Source organism: Triticum dicoccoides, chromosome 1B (assembly GCF_002162155.2).
Source record: "Triticum dicoccoides isolate Atlit2015 ecotype Zavitan chromosome 1B, WEW_v2.0, whole genome shotgun sequence".
Lineage (NCBI taxonomy): Eukaryota > Viridiplantae > Streptophyta > Magnoliopsida > Poales > Poaceae > Triticum > Triticum dicoccoides.
The window spans coordinates 57,907,156-57,926,911 of NC_041381.1; the positions used below are offsets into that span (position 1 = coordinate 57,907,156).

At 43.0% G+C, this 19,756-nt stretch overlaps 1 protein-coding gene across 1 annotated transcript; it reads left to right on the forward strand.

Annotated features, from left to right (window-relative positions):
• The first annotated feature begins 14,561 nt into the window (after nt 1-14,561).
• On the forward strand, nt 14,562-17,734 carry LOC119318836 (F-box/LRR-repeat protein 14-like). The gene is made up of 2 exons (XM_037593417.1): nt 14,562-14,656; nt 15,882-17,734. The coding sequence occupies exon 2, from the start codon at nt 15,900-15,902 to the stop codon at nt 17,358-17,360; it is 1,461 nt and encodes a 486-aa protein (XP_037449314.1). The 5' UTR covers nt 14,562-14,656; nt 15,882-15,899; the 3' UTR covers nt 17,361-17,734.
• The last annotated feature ends 2,022 nt before the right edge of the window (nt 17,735-19,756 follow it).

Consider the following 19,756-nt stretch of genomic DNA (forward strand, 5'->3'; position numbering starts at 1 on the left):
TACTCCCCCTCCCCGTCCGCCTCCTCGTCCGCCGCCTCCTCCTGCCTCACCTACCCCCCCTCCTCGTCCACCTCCTACTCCTCCCCCGCGTGGTACTCGACCTTGTTTCGCACGTTTTGCCGGATGGGTGTCTAGACCCGCCAATTCTTTGCCCTTCTTGGCAGTTGTGGCAACCGATGAAGGAGCGGCCACCACTTTCACCGGTCGAGCAGGTTGATCCTTGTACAGATCATTCACTTTTTTCAAACTTTCCTTTGGAATCTTCTTGCATGTTTCAATCACCTGATACGAAGAAGAACAAACCAGTTAGTACAGATGATACAACTTGATGTAAATACAATAAATATATCACATATGAAGAATAAATGGAATTTTCACAATAATACATATAGTTGTTACACACACAAATACATAGAGTTGTTGCGCACATGAATACATAGAGTTGTTACACACACGAATACATAGAGTTGTTACAGAGACAAATACATAGACTTGTGACACACATACATAGAGTTCTCACACAATTACATGGAGTTGTTAGAAATAAGGGTCAATATTAGGTGCAACGTTTGGATCAGGGCTTTCATCATCGCTATCACGCCCGTTCATACATTCATCCTCGAAGTCTTCAAGGGGGCCCTCATCCTCATCTAGCCCCATGTGCCATTGCATAAGTAATGCCAAATCTCGAGGGTCAGAAACATCCTCGTATTCGTCCTCTGCATTATCTACTTCCATGTCATCCATGGCCTCATGTTCCATAGCATCATGTTTGTGATGCACGCCATCATCTTCCTTTGCATCATCTGCGTCTTCGTCAGTGTCTGCTTCTTGAAAGAACTCTCCCTCGTATGTGTTAGGGTTTATATGGTAATCGTCCTTGTTTGGGGTAGGTACCTTGATACGCGGGGGTACCTTGTACACGACATCCCACTTCAAGAGATCGATATATTCCGTAGATGTGCACGCGTATGGGAGAAAAAAACACTTGTGTAGCTTGCTGAGCCATAATATAGACATCATTTCCTACATATTTCGATGCTCGTTCAACTTCGACAAAGCCAATACTAGGGGTTCGTCTCACTTTCTCAGGATTGAGCCAGCTGCATCTGAATACGATGGGCTTCACTCCTTGTAAACCACAATACTTCAAATCATAAATTTCTTCGATGGTTCCATAGTAGTGACGTCCATCTGTCCCTAGCCAATAGACCGCACTATTTATTGACCTTCGGTTGGGCCTCTCACACGTGTGTTTATCAGTGTGGAAGCGATACCCATTCATGTCGTAAGCCTTAAATGACTTGGCCTCGTATTCAAAACCTTTGGCTACTTCTCTCACTTTGGCGTCCATATCAACCTCCTGATATGCCTACAAGATTAATAGGAAATTGTCTGGTTCATTAGTGGAAGCATTACAGGCAAGTAAGATCAACTTGAAGTAACATAAAGTTAGAAAAGTTACTTTTCTTGAGAACCAAGAAATGAAACCGCCATCAGCATTGGTATCTTCAAGAAGGTATGCTGATTCTTCGTCGCTAGGAGGGCATGGTAGCTTCCAGAATTCGTTCTGGAATTCCCTAGCAATAGGAAGAATTCGAGTTAGAACTCAAGACTAGTGAGTTGTTGTCAATAAAGGTGTTCTACACTTACTTTATGTACGGTTGCACTTCTTCCATGTTGGTCAAGACATAGATCATAATAGTCGACCACTCAGTAGGTGAAAAGTTCTTGGGCTTCGGTCCACTTGCTTTGCCACCTTGGCCCTCGAAGAGGCTAAGGTCGGAAACATTACTGGTGGGTTCTTCATTGTAACGAGGAGCTGGATTTAACCTAGTCGGAATACTGTCATGATAGTACTTTGTCGTGGTCATGGCCACCTCCTCGTTCAGGTATGCCTCGGCTATGGAGGCTTCAATGCGGCCTTTATTCTTACATTTCCCACGAAGATGCTTGAACTCCCGTTCAGGTGCATACTGCCATCAGAATGTTGGGGAACGTAGCAGAAATTCAAAATTTTCCTACGTGTCACCAAGATCTATCTATGGAGAGACTAGCAACGAGGGGAAGGAGAGTGCATCTACATACCCTTGTAGATTGCTAAGCGGAAGCGTTCAAGTGAACGGGGTTGATGGAGTCGTACTCGTTGTGATTCAGATCACCGATGATCCTAGTGCCGAACGGACGGCACCTCCGCGTTCAACACACGTACAGCTCGACGATGTCTCCCACGCCTTGATCCAGCAAGGAGAGAGGGAGAGGTTGAGGAAGACTCCATCCAGCAGCAGCACAACGGCGTGGTGGTGATGGAGGAGCGTGGCAATCCTGCAGGGCTTCGCCAAGCACCTACGGGAGAGGAGGAGGTGTCACAGGAGGGAGGGAGGCGCCAAGGGCTCAGGTATGGATGCCCTCCCTCCCCTCCACTATATATAGGGGCAGGGGAGAGGGGGGAGGCGCAGCCTTGCCCCTTCCTCCAAGGAAGGGGTGCGGCTAAGAGGGGGGGAGGAGTCCATCCTCCCCAAGGCACCTCGGAGGTGCCTTCCCCCTTTAGGACTCTCCCCTTTTTCCTATATCTTGGCGCATGGGCCTCTAGGGGCTGGTGCCCTTGGCCCATGTAGGCCAAGGCGCACCCCCTACAGCCCATGTGGCCCCCCGGGACCCTTCTGGTGGTCCCGGTACAATACCGATGACCCCGAAACTTGTCCCGATGGCCGAAACAGGACTTCCTATATATAAATCTTTACCTCCGGACCATTCCGGAACTCCTCGTGACGTCCGGGATCTCATCCGGGACTCCGAACAACATTCGGTAACCACATACAAGCTTCCTTTATAACCCTAGCGTCATCGAACCTTAAGTGTGTAGACCCTACGGGTTCGGGAGACATGTAGTCATGACCGAGATGTTCTCCGGTCAATAACCAACAGCGGGATCTGGATACCCATGTTGGCTCCCACATGTTCCACGATGATCTCATCGGATGAACCACGATGTCAAGGACTCAATCAATCCCGTATACAATTCCCTTTGTCTAGCGGTATGGTACTTGCCCGAGATTCGATCGTCGGTATACCGATACCTTGTTCAATCTCGTTACCGGCAAGTCTCTTTACTCGTTCCGTAACACATCATCCCGTGATCAACCCCTTGGTCACATTGTGCACATTATGATGATGTTCTACCGAGTGGGCCCAGAGATACCTCTCCGTTTACACGGAGTGACAAATCCCAATCTCGATTCGTGCCAACCCAACAGACACTTTCAGAGATACCCGTAGTGTACCTTTATAGCCACCCAGTTACGTTTTGACGTTTGGCACACCCAAAGCACTCCTACGGTATCCGGGAGTTGCACAATCTCATGGTCTAAGGAAATGATACTTGACATTAGAAAAGCTTTAGCATACGAACTACATGATCTTGTGCTAGGCTTAGGATTGGGTCTTGTCCATCACATCATTCTCCTAATGATGTGATCCCGTTATCAACGACATCCAATGTCCATGGTCAGGAAACCGTAACCATCTATTGATTAACGAGCTAGTCAACTAGAGGCTTACTAGGGACATGGTGTTGTCTATGTATCCACACATGTATCTGAGTTTCCTATCAATACAATTCTAGCATGGATAATAAACGATTATCATGAACAAGGAAATATAATAATAATCAATTTATTATTGCCTCTAGGGCATATTTCCAACAGTCTCCCACTTGCACTAGAGTCAATAATCTAGTTCACATCACCATGTGATTAACACTGACAGGTCACATCGCCATGTGACTAATACCCAAGAGTTTTAGGTTTGATCATGTTGCTTGTGAGAGAGGTTTTAGTCAACGGGTCTGAACCTTTCAGATCCGTGTGTGCTTTACAAATCTCTATGTCATCTCCTAGATGCAACTACCACGTTCTATTTGGAGCTATTCCAAATAACTGTTCTACTTGGAGCTATTCTAAATTGTTGCTCCATTATACGTATCCGGTATCTCTACTCAGAGCTATCCGAATAGGTGTTAAGCTTGCATCGACGTAACCCTTTACGACGAACTCTTTTACCACCTCCATAATTGAGAAAATTCCTTAGTCCACTAGTTACTAAGGATAACTTTGACCGCTGTCCTGTGATCCATTCTTGGATCACTCTTGTACCCCTTGACTGACTCATGGTAAAGCACACTTCAGGTGCGGTACACAGCATAGCATACTGTAGAGCCTATGTCTTAAGCATAGGGGACGACCTTCGTTCCTTTCTCTCTATTCTGCCATGGTCGAGCTTTAAGTCTTAACTTCATACCTTACAACTCAGGCAAGAACTCCTTCTTTGACTGATCCATCTTGAACACCTTCAAGATCACGTCAAGGCATGTGCTCATTTGAAAGTACTATTAAGCGTTTTGATCTATCCTTATAGATCTTGATGCTCAATGTTCAAGTAGCTTAATCCAGGTTTTCCATTGAAAACACTTTCCAAATAACCCTATATGCTTTCCAAAAATTCTACGTCATTTCTGATCATTAATATGTCAACAACATATACTCATCAGAAATTCTATAGTGCTCCCACTCACTTCTTTGGAAATACAAGTTTCTCATAAACTTTGTATACACCCAAAATCTTTGATCATCATCAAGCATACATTCCAACTCCGAGATGCTCACTCCAGTCCTCAGAAGGATTGCTGGAGCTTTGCATACTTATTAGCATATTTCAGGATAGACAAAACCTTCCGGTTGTATCACATACAACCTTTCCTCAAGAATCGTTGAGGAAACAATGTTTTGACATCCTATCTGCAAGATTTCATAAATAATGCAGTAATTGCTAATATAATTCCAACAGACTCTTAGCATCGCTACGAGTGAGAAAGTCTCATCGTAGTCAACTCCTTGAACTTGTCGAAAAACATCTTAACGACAAGTCGAGCTTTCTCAATGGTGACACTTACCATCATTGTCTGTATTCCTTTCAAAATCCATATGTACCTAACAGCCTTACGACCATCAAGTAGTTCTTCCAAAGTCTACACTTTGTTTTCATACATGGATCCTCTCTCGGGTTTTATGGCCTTGAGCCATTTATCGGAATCCGGGCCCACCATCGCTTCTCCATAGCTCGTAGGTTCATTGTTGTCTAGCAACATGACTTCCAAGACAGGATTACGTACCACTCTGAAGTAGTACGCATCCTTGTCATCCCACGAGGTTTGGTAGTGACTTGATCTAAAGTTTCATGATCACTATCATAAGCTTCTACTTCAATTGGTGTAGGTGCCCTATTTAAACTGAATGTGGTTGTCTCTAATGCCTAACCCATGAACGATAGTGGTAACTCGATAAGAGACATCATGGTATGCACCATATCCAATAGGGTGCAACTATGATGTTTGGACACACCATCACACTATGGTGTTCCAGGCTGTATCAGTTGTGAAACAATTTCCACAATGTCTTAATTCTGTGCCAAACTCGTGATTCAGATATTCATCTCTATGATCATATCATAGACATTTTATCCTCTTGTCACAATGATCTTCTACTTCACTCTGAAATTACTTGAACCATTCAATAATTCAGACTTGTGTTTCATCAAGTAAATATTCTCAACATCTACTCGAATCATCTGTGAAGTAAGAACATAACGATATTCACTGCATGCCTCAGCACTCATTGGACTGCACACATCAAAATGTGTTGCTTCCAACAAGTTGCTATCTTGTTCCATCTTACTGAAAACGAGGCTTTTTAGTCATCTTGCCCATGTGGTATGATTTGCATGTCCCAAGTGATTCAAAATCAAGTGAGTCAAAACGGTCCATTTGCATGGAGTTTCTTCATGCATATACACCAATAGACATGGTTCGCATGTCTCAAACTTTTCAAAAACGAATGAGCCCAAAGATCCATCAATATGGAGCTTCTTCATGCGTTTTATACCGATATGACTTACGTGGCAGTGCCACAAGTAGGTGGTTCTATCATTACTATCTTTTGGCATGAACATGTGTATCACTACGATCGAGATTTAATAAACCATTCATTTTAGGTGTAAGACCATTGAAGGTATTATTCAAATAAACAGAGTAACCATTATTCTCCTTAAATGAATAACCGTATTGCGATAGACGTAATCCAATCATGTCTATGCTCAACGCAAACACCAAATAACAATTATTTAGGTTTAACACCAATCTCTTTGGTAGAGGGAGCGTGCGATGCTTGATCATATCAAGCTTGGAAAAACTTCCAACACATATCGTCAGCTCACCTTTAGCCAGTCTCCGTTTATTCCGTAGCCTTTTGTTTCGAGTTACTAACACTTAGCAACCGAACCGGTATCTAATACCCTGGTGCTACTAGGAGTACTAGCAAAGTACACATTAACACAATGTATATCCAATATACTTCTATCGACCTTGCCAGCCTTCTTATCTACCAAGTATCTAGGGTAATTCTGCTCTAGTGGTTGTTCCCCTTATTACAGAAGCACTTAGTCTCGGGTTTGGGTTTTACCTTGGGTTTCTTCACTAGAGCAGCAGCTGATTTGCCGTTTCATGAAGTATCCCTTCTTGCCCTTGCCCTTCTTGAAACTAGTGGTTTCACCAACCATCAACAATTGATGCTCCTTCTTGATTTCTACTTTCGCGGTGTCAAACATCGCGAATACCTCAAGGATCATCATATCTATCCCTGATATGTTATAGTTCATCACGAAGCTCTAACAGCTTGCTGGCAATGACTTTGGAGAACCATCACTGTCTTATCTGGAAGATCAACTCCCACTCGATTCAAATGATTGTTGTACTCAGACAATCTGAGCACAAGCTCAACAATTGAGCTTTTCTCCTTAGTTTGCAGGTTAAGAAAGTCATCGGAGGTCTTATACCTCTTGACATGGGCACGAGCCTGAAATCCCAATTTCAGCCCTCAAAACATCTCATATGTTTCGCGATGTTTCAAAAACGTCTTTGGTGCCTCAACTCTAAACCGTTTAACTGAACTATCACGTAGTTATCAAAACGTGTATGTCAGATGTTCGCAACAACCACAGACAACGTTCGAGGTTCAGCACACTGAGCGGTGCATTAAGGACATAAGCCTTCTATGAAGCAATGAGGACAATCCTCAGTTTACGGACCTAGTCCGCATAATTGCTACTATCAACTTTCAACTAATTTTTCTCTAGGAACATATCTAAACAGTAGAACTATAGCGTGAGCAACGACATAATTTGCAAAAACCTTTTGACTATGTTCAGGATAATTAAGTTCATCTTATGAACTCCCACTCAGATAGACATCCCTCTAGTCATCTAAGTGATTACATGATCCGAGTCGAACTAGGCCGTGTCCGATCATCACGTGAGACGGACTAGTCATCATCGGTGAACATCTTCATGTTGATCGTATCTTCTATACGACTCATGCTCGACCTTTCGGTCTCCGTGTTCCGAGGCCATGTCTGTACATGCTAGGCTCGTCAAGTTAACCCTAAGTGTTTCGCGTGTGTTCCGAGGCCATGTCTGTACATGCTAGGCTCATCAACACCCGTTGTATTTGAACGTCTGAATAAAACACCCGATCATCACGTGATGTTTTGAAACAGCGAACTGTCGCAACGGTGCACAGTTAGGGGAGAACACTTCTTGAAATTGTGGTAAGGGATCATCTTATTTACTACCGTCGTACTAAGTAAATAAGATGTATAAACATGATAAACATCACATGCAATCAAATAGTGACATGATATGGCCATCATCACTTTGCTCCTTTTGATCTCCATCTTCGGGGCTCCATGATCATCATCGTCACCGGCATGACACCATGATCTCCATCATCATGATCTCCATCATCGTGTCTTCATGAAGTTGCCTCGCCAACTATTACTTCTACTACTATGGCTAACGGTTAGCAATAAAGTAAAGTAATTACATGACGTTTAAGTTGACACGCAGGTCACAAATAAATAAAGACAACTCCTATGGCTCCTGCCGGTTGTCATACTCATCGACATGCAAGTCGTGATTCCTATTACAAGAACATGATCAATCTCATACATCACATATATCATTCATCACATCCTTTTTGGCCATATCACATCACATAGCATACCCTGCAAAAACAAGTTAGACGTCCTCTAATTGTTGTTTGCATGTTTTACGTGGCTGTTATGGGTTTCTAGCAAGAACGGTTCTTACCTACGCATGAACCACAACGTGATATGCCAATTGCTATTTACCCTTCATAAGGACCCTTTTCATCGAATCCGATCCGACTAAAGTGGGAGAGACAGACACCCGCCAGCCACCTTATGCAACTAGTGCATGTTTGTCGGTGGAACCGGTCTCACGTAAGCGTACGTGTAAGGTTGGTCCGGGCCGCTTCATCCCACGATGCCGCCGAATCAAGATAAGACTAGTAACGGCAAGCATATTGAACAATATCGACGCCCACAACTACTTTGTGTTCTACTCGTGCAAAGAATCTACGCAATAGACCTAGCTCATGATGCCACTGTTGGGGAACGTAGCAGAAATTCAAAATTTTCCTACGTGTCACCAAGATCTATCTATGGAGAGACTAGCAACGAGGGGAAGGAGAGTGCATCTACATACCCTTGTAGATCGCTAAGCGGAAGCGTTCAAGTGAACGGGGTTGATGGAGTCGTACTCGTCGTGATTCAGATCACCGATGATCCTAGTGCCGAACGGACGGCACCTCCGCGTTCAACACACGTACAGCTCGACGATGTCTCCCACGCCTTGATTCAGCAAGGAGAGAGGGAGAGGTTGAGGAAGACTCCATCCAGCAGCAGCACAACGGCGTGGTGGTGATGGAGGAGCGTGGCAATCCTGCAGGGCTTCGCCAAGCACCTACGGGAGAGGAGGAGGTGTCACGGGAGGGAGGGAGGCGCCAAGGGCTCAGGTATGGATGCCCTCCCTCCCCTCCACTATATATAGGGGCAGGGGAGAGGGGGGAGGCGCAGCCTTGCCCCTTCCTCCAAGGAAGGGGTGCGGCTAAGAGGGGGGGAGGAGTCCATCCTCCCCAAGGCACCTCGGAGGTGCCTTCCCCCTTTAGGACTCTCCCCTTTTTCCTATATCTTGGCGCATGGGCCTCTAGGGGCTGGTGCCCTTGGCCCATGTAGGCCAAGGCACACCCCCTACAGCCCATGTGGCCCCCCGGGGCAGGTGGCCCCACCCGGTGGGCCCCCGGCACCCTTCCGGTGGTCCCGATACAATACCGATGACCCCGAAACTTGTCCCGATGGCCGAAACAGGACTTTCTATATATAAATCTTTACCTCCGGACCATTCCGGAACTCCTCGTGACGTCCGGGATCTCATCCGGGACTCCGAACAACATTCGGTAACCACATACAAACTTCCTTTATAACCCTAGCGTCATCGAACCTTAAGTGTGTAGACCCTACGGGTTCGGGAGACATGTAGTCATGACCGAGATGTTCTCCGGTCAATAACCAACAGCGGGATCTGGATACCCATGTTGGCTCCCACATGTTCCACGATGATCTCATCGGATGAACCACGATGTCAAGGACTCAATCAATCCCGTATACAATTCCCTTTGTCTAGCGGTATGGTACTTGCCCGAGATTCGGTCGTCGGTATACCGATACCTTGTTCAATCTCGTTACCGGCAAGTCTCTTTACTCGTTCCGTAACACATCATCCCGTGATCAACCCCTTGGTCACATTGTGCACATGATGATGATGTCCTACCGAGTGGGCCCAGAGATACCTCTCCGCTTACACGGAGTGACAAATCCCAGTCTCGATTCGTGCCAACCCAACAGACACTTTCGGAGATACCTGTAATGCACCTTTATAGCCACCCAGTTACGTTGTGACGTTTGGCACACCCAAAGCACTCCTACGATATCCGGGAGTTGCACAATCTCATGGTCTAAGGAAATGATACTTGACATTAGAAAAGCTTTAGCATACGAACTACATGATCTTGTGCTAGGCTTAGGATTGGGTCTTGTCCATCACATCATTCTCCTAATGATGTGATCCCGTTATCAACGACATCCAATGTCCATGGTCAGGAAACCGTAACCATCTATTGATTAACGAGCTAGTCAACTAGAGGCTTACTAGGGACATGGTGTTGTCTATGTATCCACACATGTATCTGAGTTTCCTATCAATACAATTCTAGCATGGATAATAAACGATTATCATGAACAAGGAAATATAATAATAATCAATTTATTATTGCCTCTAGGGCATATTTCCAACACGGAACTACACAGGTCCTCCCATTCTAGCCTCATACGCGAGATGTAAGATCATATGTTGCATCGGATTAAAGAAACCTAGCGGAAATATCATCTCTAACTTGCGTAGCAACTCAGGTGCTTGTTCCTCCAACTTTGCAACCACTTCATAATCTAGTTCTTTGGCACAAAGCTGACGGAAGAAGTAGCTCAACTCCGCCAGCACTCGCCAAATATCCTCTCTGACATACCCTCGAATCATCACAGGCATTATCCGCTCAAGCCATACATGGTAGTCATGACTCTTGAGGCCTCCTATTCGCTTTGTAGCCATATTCACTCCCCTCATGATATTAGCTGCATATTCATCAGGGAAGTACAAGTTGTTCACAATCCATTCGTGCTATGCTTTTATGGGTTTTTGTTATAGCTTTCTTCTTATGTAATCCCAGTTGGAAATGTACATGTCGTGCTACTTGCCTTTTTGGGAAAATATGGATTAATTAGAGAAAAAGTTGCCGGTGCAGTATTTTCTTAATACTGTCAACATTTACTAATGGCATGGTCGAAAAGTGTCATGTCAGTAGTAAATTATTTACTAACCGTGAGCATGGTGGGCAACACCACTAACTCGGAACGTATCTCTTGCATTTAGTTATCAGTGACGTTTTTGGGCGCGATGCCACTAACGTTGTTCTACTAGCGGTGTCGGCCCGGCGCAACTGGTGACACCATACCTATGGCATTATACTAGGGCGCCGGCCTGCAACGCCACTGACTGTGTTGTACGAACGTCGCTAGTAGGCATTTTCGGCAAGAGTGAAACCAAATCCTTAACTGGTTTAAAACACGTATTTTCCTTCTCTATGCGATATATGGGTCATTTCAGCCCACGGGTCATGGCGCAATCAATGACTGACTTATTTATTTCCCTATTCTTTTATTATTTTAATTTCTATATTCCTATTCTCTTTTACTCATCTTAACTTTTGTTTTTCACACAAAACATGTCTGCTCAGTGAACTGCTCCTAATCCTTGCAATCGCAACGACTACCAACTAATGAGTAGACCACCAGCCAATGTGACCTTTCCGTCGGTGGCCTCCCCACCGTGTTGCCTTCCTACGCATCAGTCACCCACGTACCACCATCCTCTCCTCTCCACATGCTCCCTTGTGTCCACTTCTTGCCTTCTTGGCCATGATCCCATATCAGCGATGCCGCCTCTGATCCACTCACCACCATGACTCTGCTCACAGGCGAGGCCATCGTCCACGAGCCCCCCACAATGGCGCCATGTGTGTCCCACAATGTTGACTCCCTCCTGTCCCGGCGATGAACAAGACCCAGATCTGACCAGGCGCCGAGCACCAACCACGCTATGAGGCGCTGCCCTCTACCCGGCATCCTCCTCTACCCCAACATCCCTCGGTGGTCTTCTCCCCACCTCTCTTTCTTTTTATATGTATTTGTTATAGGAATGTTGCCAATTAATAACATTTGTGTGAGAACATATGTCATGCATTTCTTCAATCCTCATATTTCTTTTGTATGTTTTTCTTCAACTTATTTTGTTTACGTAGAAGGTGTGTACAATATGTAAACATTATGTAAGATTACTGATGTCACTGTTTGATGTGCACCATTGTTAGATGGGGACACTTCATCAATGAGTATATACAAGCCCGTCAATTTTAGTTTGTTTGATGTTTACCATTGTTAGATAGGGACAATTCATCCATTTTATCACTGTTTGATGTTTCCCTTTACTTTTTTGAGCAACAAACATTCAGGAACTAACAACAATAGCATGTTTGCATCAACAGAGCATGTCATGCTGCACCACGCACCTGTACAATGCTATCACTGGCCAAACATTCATTGATTTCTCAAGCAAGAGAATGTCGTAGGTATAATTTGGACTTGCGCAAAGGGAAGTCAAAGTCGATCATTGGGGGGCAAACATTGTACTTGTGCAACTTGATAAGGACGTACGATCAAAATGAAAATCTTTATTACCCCTCAGAATATTTGTACCCAAGGAGGAAGGGTATGGAGGTTGGTCAAGCACCTGCAGCGATCTTTAGATGAAGCTGGTTGTCAACAACCTGACCTAGGAGCCATAGGAGTAGCACCAGACATATATGTGTACTTTTCCCTAGATGTTGCGATATGCTTGTATGGGTTTTTGTTATAACTTTCTTCTTATGTAACCCCAGTTGGAAATATAACTGTCGTGCTACTTGCCTTCACGGAAAATATGAATTAATTAGAGGAAAAAGCTGTCCGTGCAGTATTTCTTTTAATACTCTCAACATTTACTAGTGACGTGGTCGAAAGTGTCATGTCAGTATAGTATATCCTCTACAACACTAAGCTCCCTAGTTTTAAAAAGTTCACATTCAATTGAGGTCTCCAACTAGAATTGGGTCACCCGATTTTGATCGGGTCAGCAATTTCTCAAAACTCTCTTACAATTCTTTTATACTATACACTACGTTTCCTAATTTTCAAGGCCTCACAATTAATTGAGGTATTTTAATTTAGAATCGGGTCAACATATTTTGACCGGGTCAACATTTTTTCAAGTTATTTCATTCTATGCTTTTTATTCACTATGTTTCGTGATTTTGAAGTTCTTTCATTTAATTGAGATATTTAATTTTTGATTTGGTTTACGATTTTAACCGGCCCAACGATTTTTCAAATCAATCAGCAGCAACCTGTCTATAGAAACATATCAGTCCCGTGCATCCTCCCACCATCTAAAAAAAGAAGCGCCGCCATGTGATATTGTAGCACCAATAACCACTGACAAAGAAATTTTCCCATGTATATATATAGATTGGTTAGCAGATAGCACAGAATCACAACGAAATGTCCACCAAATAACCGCATTATGAATAAAAATAAAACACACTCTATCATCTCCCCAGTCGGCAAAACTAAATATTCCATGGTTCAAAATATAAGGGGTATTAGTTTTGTAGAAAGTCAAATTTCTTTAACTTTGAGTCTTTGACCAAGTTCAGAGCAAAAATATCGACATCCACAATATTAGACAAAAAAAGCATGGAAATTCATTTCATGATGAATTTAAAAATACCAATTTGATATTATGGATTTTGATATATTTTGTTACAAATTTGATCAAACTTAAAAGGTTTGACTTTTAAAAAAAAGTAATACATCTTATATTTGAAATAGAGTGATTATTTTTTGACGAAACCAACAACACCAACAGTGTAACAAAGCGCGCCCAACTCTTCTAGTAATTTACTAATGGTGAGTATGGGTGGGCAATGCCACTAACCCGGAACGTATCTCGGGCGTTTAGTTCGCAACGCCACTAGCTAGTTATTTATTTATTAGTAACCTTTGGGCCCAACACCACCAACGTTATTCTACTACACCTTACCATCGGCGGCATACTAGGGGTGCGGCAATTGACGCTATTGGTGACACATTATCACTGGCATCATACTAGCGGCGTCGGCCTACAAAGCCACTAATTGTGTTTTACGAACGCCGCTAGTAGGTATTTCTACACTAGTGAAACCATATCCTTATATGTTTTATAACACCTATTTTCCTTCTCTATGCTATATATGGGCCATTTCAGAACGTGCCGGGGCGCAATAACTATGACCGCGTTATTTTTTCCTTTATTCTTTTATTATTTTTATTTCTAGATTCCTATTCTCTTTTACTCATCTTCACTTTTGTTTTTCATCCTTTATATTTTCTGTTTAGTTTTCTTGTTATTATTTTCCTAGGTAAATAATGAGTATTTGTATGAGATACATGAGCACTTGTTTGTGAACACGTGCCAAAGATATATGAACATTTCCTCCACATGTAAGAATCCTTCCGAAATACTCTTATGGAACTACATGAGCATTTATTTTTAAATACAAGAGCATTTATGAAAATGTACATGCCCAATTTGTCATGAAGGCAAACACTTATTTTATTTTGATACATGCGGACATCTTTCATCGCACATGAACATTTCTTTTCGCACACATGAACTTTAAAAAAATTGCTAGACAATTTAATAAGTAGATGAAAAATTGTTTTCGTGGACATGGACATATTTTAAAATGCCTTAAAAATTTACTCATTTACTGAAACGATTATATGAACATTCTATAATTTTTCTCTTATTTTTAGTTTTTTCTTTGTTTATCAAGAATAAAAATGTGTAGAAGGCCAAAAATAGTGCGCGTCGGCCCGCAGGCATTCCGGGTGCGGAGAGCCCATGTGAGCCCATATCTTCCTCCGCTCCGCTGGAAATTACAGAGACAAGGGAGACTAGTATTAGGGTTTACACTCTGCTCTCTTCCTCCTCCGCTGCTCCGAACGAGGTCGAGCGGCGGCGGCTACTGTCTCCAGGCCGGCTGTGCTCAAGGAAGGTACCGCCGTTGTTTTCCGCTTCTCCACTCCTGAGAGACCCCTCCCTCCGTGTTCCTTCCTTCCGTTGGCTCCCCGATTCGACATGCAGACGCTTTTTTTCTTTACTTTTCTGATTCGCTTTCTTGTTCTTGATTGATAGGGGAAACCAAAACGGTAGTATATATCATCCATAAATGAACTTAGTTGATGTTGGAAAGCCATTCTCCTAGGTACTAGTAGAAAGTAAGCTTTTTGCCTAGGGTTGCAGCAAATAGTAAGAGTAGTATTCTCTAGTTGAACAGATATTAGATTGGCTCTGTGAACTCAACTCGTCGGCTGTGGCTGTTAAATGATTGATTGATTTCCCTACTTTCTTTCTTGCCCAACCAAGACCTACAAGTACACTACTAACTAATTGGCATATATGCTCTGCTTTTCATGTTCAGATTCAGCAAATAGTGGTAATTCTGCTTGCAAAATTGTTTGCGTCAATTCTAGCTCATTATTCAGGCTCTTCTACTTAATCATGGTGGTCGCTAGTTTACCTTTATGATGTGGCCCACCTGCAGTGTCATTTTTTCTTCCTAACATAATAATCTAGAGACAGATAAGGTGCTAGCTAGCTACTTTAATAAATCTCCATGCTTATGAACAACACACAGTTAAGTTTTGGACAGATACAGCAGAGTGCTCAAAGTTCATTAATGTTGTAAAGCCATTCTCCTAGGTAGTACTAGTAGAAAGAAAGTAAGCTTTTTTCCTAGCATTGCAGCAAATACTACTGTAGTATTCTCTAGTTGAACGGACAGATTGGCCCTCTGAACTCAGCTCATCGGCTGTGGGAAAATGATTGATTTCCCTGTGAACTCAGCTACTAGTACTAACTAATTTGCATATATCCTCTGGTTTTCTTGTTATTAATTAGCTATGTACCTCCAAATAAGTTGTTGGTTCAGATTCTGCAGGTTTCTTTGTAGCGTCATTTTTTCTTTCTAACAATCTAGAGACAGATAAGGTGCTAGCTACTTCAATAAATCCCCATGCATATGAACAACAGACAAGTTTTGGACGGATACAGAAAATGCTCAAACTTAATCAGTATATTCTTCATAATGAGTGTCTGCCGTCGGTGTGATCTCCGTCTATCTTCACATGCATGCATTACTCTGATATATCATAAGTTTGAGTCCAGCTCTTTCGGTTGTTTTCTCAACCTTGATACATACTACCTGATGATTGGTACAGCTGAATTTGTTCTGTTCAATGGAGGACCTACCGGAAGCTCTGGTGACAGAGATTCTCAACAGGATCACCACGACGAGTGATCTGAATTCTCTTTCCCTTGTGTCAAAGCAGCTCTACAAGATAGAGGGGAATCAAAGGGGTGCTATCCGTGTTGGTTCTGGTCTTTGCACCGCTACAAAAGCCCTGACATCGTTCTATGCCCGGTTCCCAAATCTACGGAAAGTGGAAATCGATTACTCTGGTTGGACACCTGAACATGGAAATCAGTTGGACAACGAAGGCCTTTCTGTGTTTTCATCTCACTGTTCCTCGCTGATTGACCTCACCTTAAGCTTCTGCTCATTCATCGATGACTCTGGGCTTGCTTGTTTAGCTTATTGCAAGACATTGGTGTCTCTCAGGCTCAACTCCGCACCAAAAATAATGTCATTTGGGCTTTTCTCGGTTGCAGTTGGCTGCACAAATCTTTCTGCTCTCCACCTTACTGATTGCGATGAAATCGACAATGTAGAGTGGCTGGAATACCTTGGTAGGAATGGATCGTTGGAAGAGCTTGTAGTGAAGAATTGCAAAGGAATCAATCATCATGACTTCCTAAAGTTTGGTCCAGGATGGATGAAGCTCCAAAAGTTTGAGTTTGAGAGGAAAAGAGGAAGATATGATAGTCTTATAGCCATAGGTGATGAGGTCTATGACTCCTCGTACGATGCTCACAGCATGGATATATATGATTTCTGCTGTGAGAGTTTGATGGATCTAAGGTTGGCGCATATTGAAACTTGGCCAGAAGTAGGACTTCGTGTTGTCCTAGGGAAGTGTAAAGCATTGGAGAAGCTTTGCCTTGAGTATGTTCGTGCCCTAAATGACAATGACATGATTGCATTATCTCGGAGCTGCAGCAACCTTAAAAGCATCACACTTTGGCTTAAGCTGGAGCGCTTCTCGAGTGATGTCAGCTATTGTGAAAGCAGGACGTCATTTACTGATAACAGCCTTTACGCTCTAGCCCTAAACTGTCGTAAGCTTCAGATGGTAGACCTCAGGTTTACAGGATGTTCCCGTGACTGGCCATCAGAAATAGGGTTCACACAGCAGGGTTTTTTGGTGCTCATTCAGTCCTGCCCGATTCGTGTTCTCGTGCTCAACAACGCCAACTTCTTTGATGACAGGGGGATGAAGGCCCTCTCATCCTCACCACATCTGGAGACACTCGAGCTTATATTGTGTCATGCGGTAAATGATGTTGGGATGCGCTTCATTGTGCACACCCCATGCTTGAGTAGTCTCACACTTCGGGCGTGTCATAAGGTGACTGATGTAGGAGTGGCTGAACTGGGACGTGCACATAAGTTAGAGTCTTTGGTCATTGAGCATTGTGGTAGGGTCTCTTTGCAAGCTGCACAGGGTGTTGCCAAGTCAGTTCACTACTCCAGCAAATGTTCAGATGCCCTGAAGAAGAAACTTGGTTTTTCAGTATGAATTTGCTGCTGAAGTCATTATTAAGTTTTCGATTGTGCACCATTGGACAAGGCTGGGCATCATCCGACCAGATTTACTGTTCTGAACTTTTTGTTGCCTTATTACCTTTACTGCAATTTATGAATGATGAATTCTGGATGGTAACTGATTATTGAAACTTTAATAGTAGGCACCACTTGTGTATTACTATCAACCGTAATTCTGGTTGCTTAGTTTCTATTCTCTATAGCCGCTTCGAAACCGTCATAAGTATGCCCCAAGATTCCCCGTCTTCGCTGTGGAAGCACTATATGACCGTTTGGTGTTATTTGTATTACTTAAGCTGTTAAGCAAATGTCATTGACCCTTTTTTATTACGGAAGTGATTTTGAGCACATACATATCTGCCTGCAATGTTCGCGTGGCAATTTTTGTATGGATCTTTGTAGTGTAATAATATTACGTCCAAGTTTCGATGGACATTTACAAAGGCGGCATGCTTGTTTTGTTGATATCAACTCTACTGGAGGATATCTTTGATTGCTTCTCAAAAGTATAGTGCTAGTTACTACTAGCACTATAATTGTAGATGTTTAGATTCTAAAATGGCCTGAAGTTGAGGAACAAGTGAAACTTGAGCGACTAGTCAAGGCATATAACATAGCCGTCACGTCATGTTTTTGCTCTGGACATCCAGCACTCAGAAACATTTTCTTCTTACCTTTTTTAGGTCGTCGCATCTTTTTTTTACCTATCAAGAGCATATGAAAATAGCAGGAATTAAGACACCACTTGAGGGATGAGATACTGAGATTCATGTGTTTGCTTGGTACAAAGATCCTGAAATTGCAAATGTAACACACCGCTCAAAGGGTTCTGATTTTCTGAATCCTTTTATTTTAGTAACAAGACAGTTCGTTGCATCAGTTCAGCTCGTAGGAATTGCGTTTGCAAACTTCGCTTTGCTTTGCTGGCTATGTAATTTGTGTTGCACTTTATACTTGAGCTAAAATGAAACATGCGCCTTTCCCTTGCTAAAAAAAGGGAGAATGATTTATTTATTTACATTAGCTCCTGCACGCCCTGATCGTGGAATATTTACTAGTACAAAACAAACAATGGGAAGACACTCTGGAGCGAAACGACAGCCGAGCCGATGAGCAGGTTGAAAGAGAGGAAGCAAGAAGTTAATGCCTTGTCATGTTCGGGTTTTTTCGTAGCAACGCACAAATAGAGGAAGCAAGAGGTTGCAACTTTTCTTCAGCTGTTTGTGTGGCCAAGATGCTGCTTGCTTCTAGATGCCTTGAATTCCACAAGATGCAGCCAAACACACAAATTCCATCATGGCTAGCCTTACTGAACTAAAGAACAACTACACTGTTCACTAGTTGTTTAAGTAAGAACCCGGGAGGTTCATTAGTCCAACTATCGTCACATTTGTTACAAAAACTGAATTTCGCTAGCTCATGAGATACAGAGTTTGCATTACTGTCTAGGGAAAATTTCTCAGGAGAAAACCAATCTGTCATTTTTTCCACAGGAGAAAACAGAGGAATAGAATAGATGGTGACAGTGAGGAGGAAAATTTTGGCGTGTCAGATGTTACATGGCAACCAACACATACACCGGCTGGTAGACGTACAGAAAGCGCCAGTAACCCACTTGAGTTTGTATTTTCTTCAGTTTGTGTGGTCAAGATGCTCCTTGGCTGCACAGACTTTGAGTTCCAGAAGTTGCAGCCATGGCCTCATATTCCCTTGGACACATGACTTCCAACAAGACTTACGGTCCATGATTTGTATTAAACAGAATTCAACACTGAAACCTTTATTTCTACCACAGCTGGTGGATAGAATTCAAGCACGGAATTTTCCCGCAATTTGTAGTTGTGTTGCGCCACCAGTCATGTGCCCTTGATCTAAATATTTGGTCTATGTACCAGCTGAAAAGCGAAAAGAGAAACATTTTCGAGGATAGCTTAACACATATATACTGAAGCAGGTTTACATGATCAAATAAACAAGGAAATACTACCAAAAAGATACCATCAAAGAAAAACTCTACCGCAATGTTAAATCAACTCCATTCAGTGCATGAGTTCTTGACGGAGAACTGAGAAATATATGAGCAGGCGTAGGCCGTGCGTATTGCTCTTCTAGGAATAAGTCCTGTGTCATTTTTCCATAGGAACGAGGACATGAAATATAGGAAGAGATGGCGACACTGAAGAGGGAAAACAAGCGCCCAACGGCAGCTGCCAAAGGGATGTGCTATTGTCCCAACAAGGAGCTTGGAACTTCCAGTAGGGACAGATGGTGACACTGAAGAATAATCATCCAGTAGCAGCTTACATTCAACTTGTGTGAGAGGACCTCATAGCACTATTTAAATATCAGTAGAGTTGGAGTGTATAGTGA

What these genes read in the sequence shown, in the direction of transcription:
- LOC119318836 (XM_037593417.1), top strand. Translation starts at nt 15,900, where the DNA reads ATGGAGGACCTACCGGAAGCTCTGGTGACAGAGATTCTCAACAGGATC.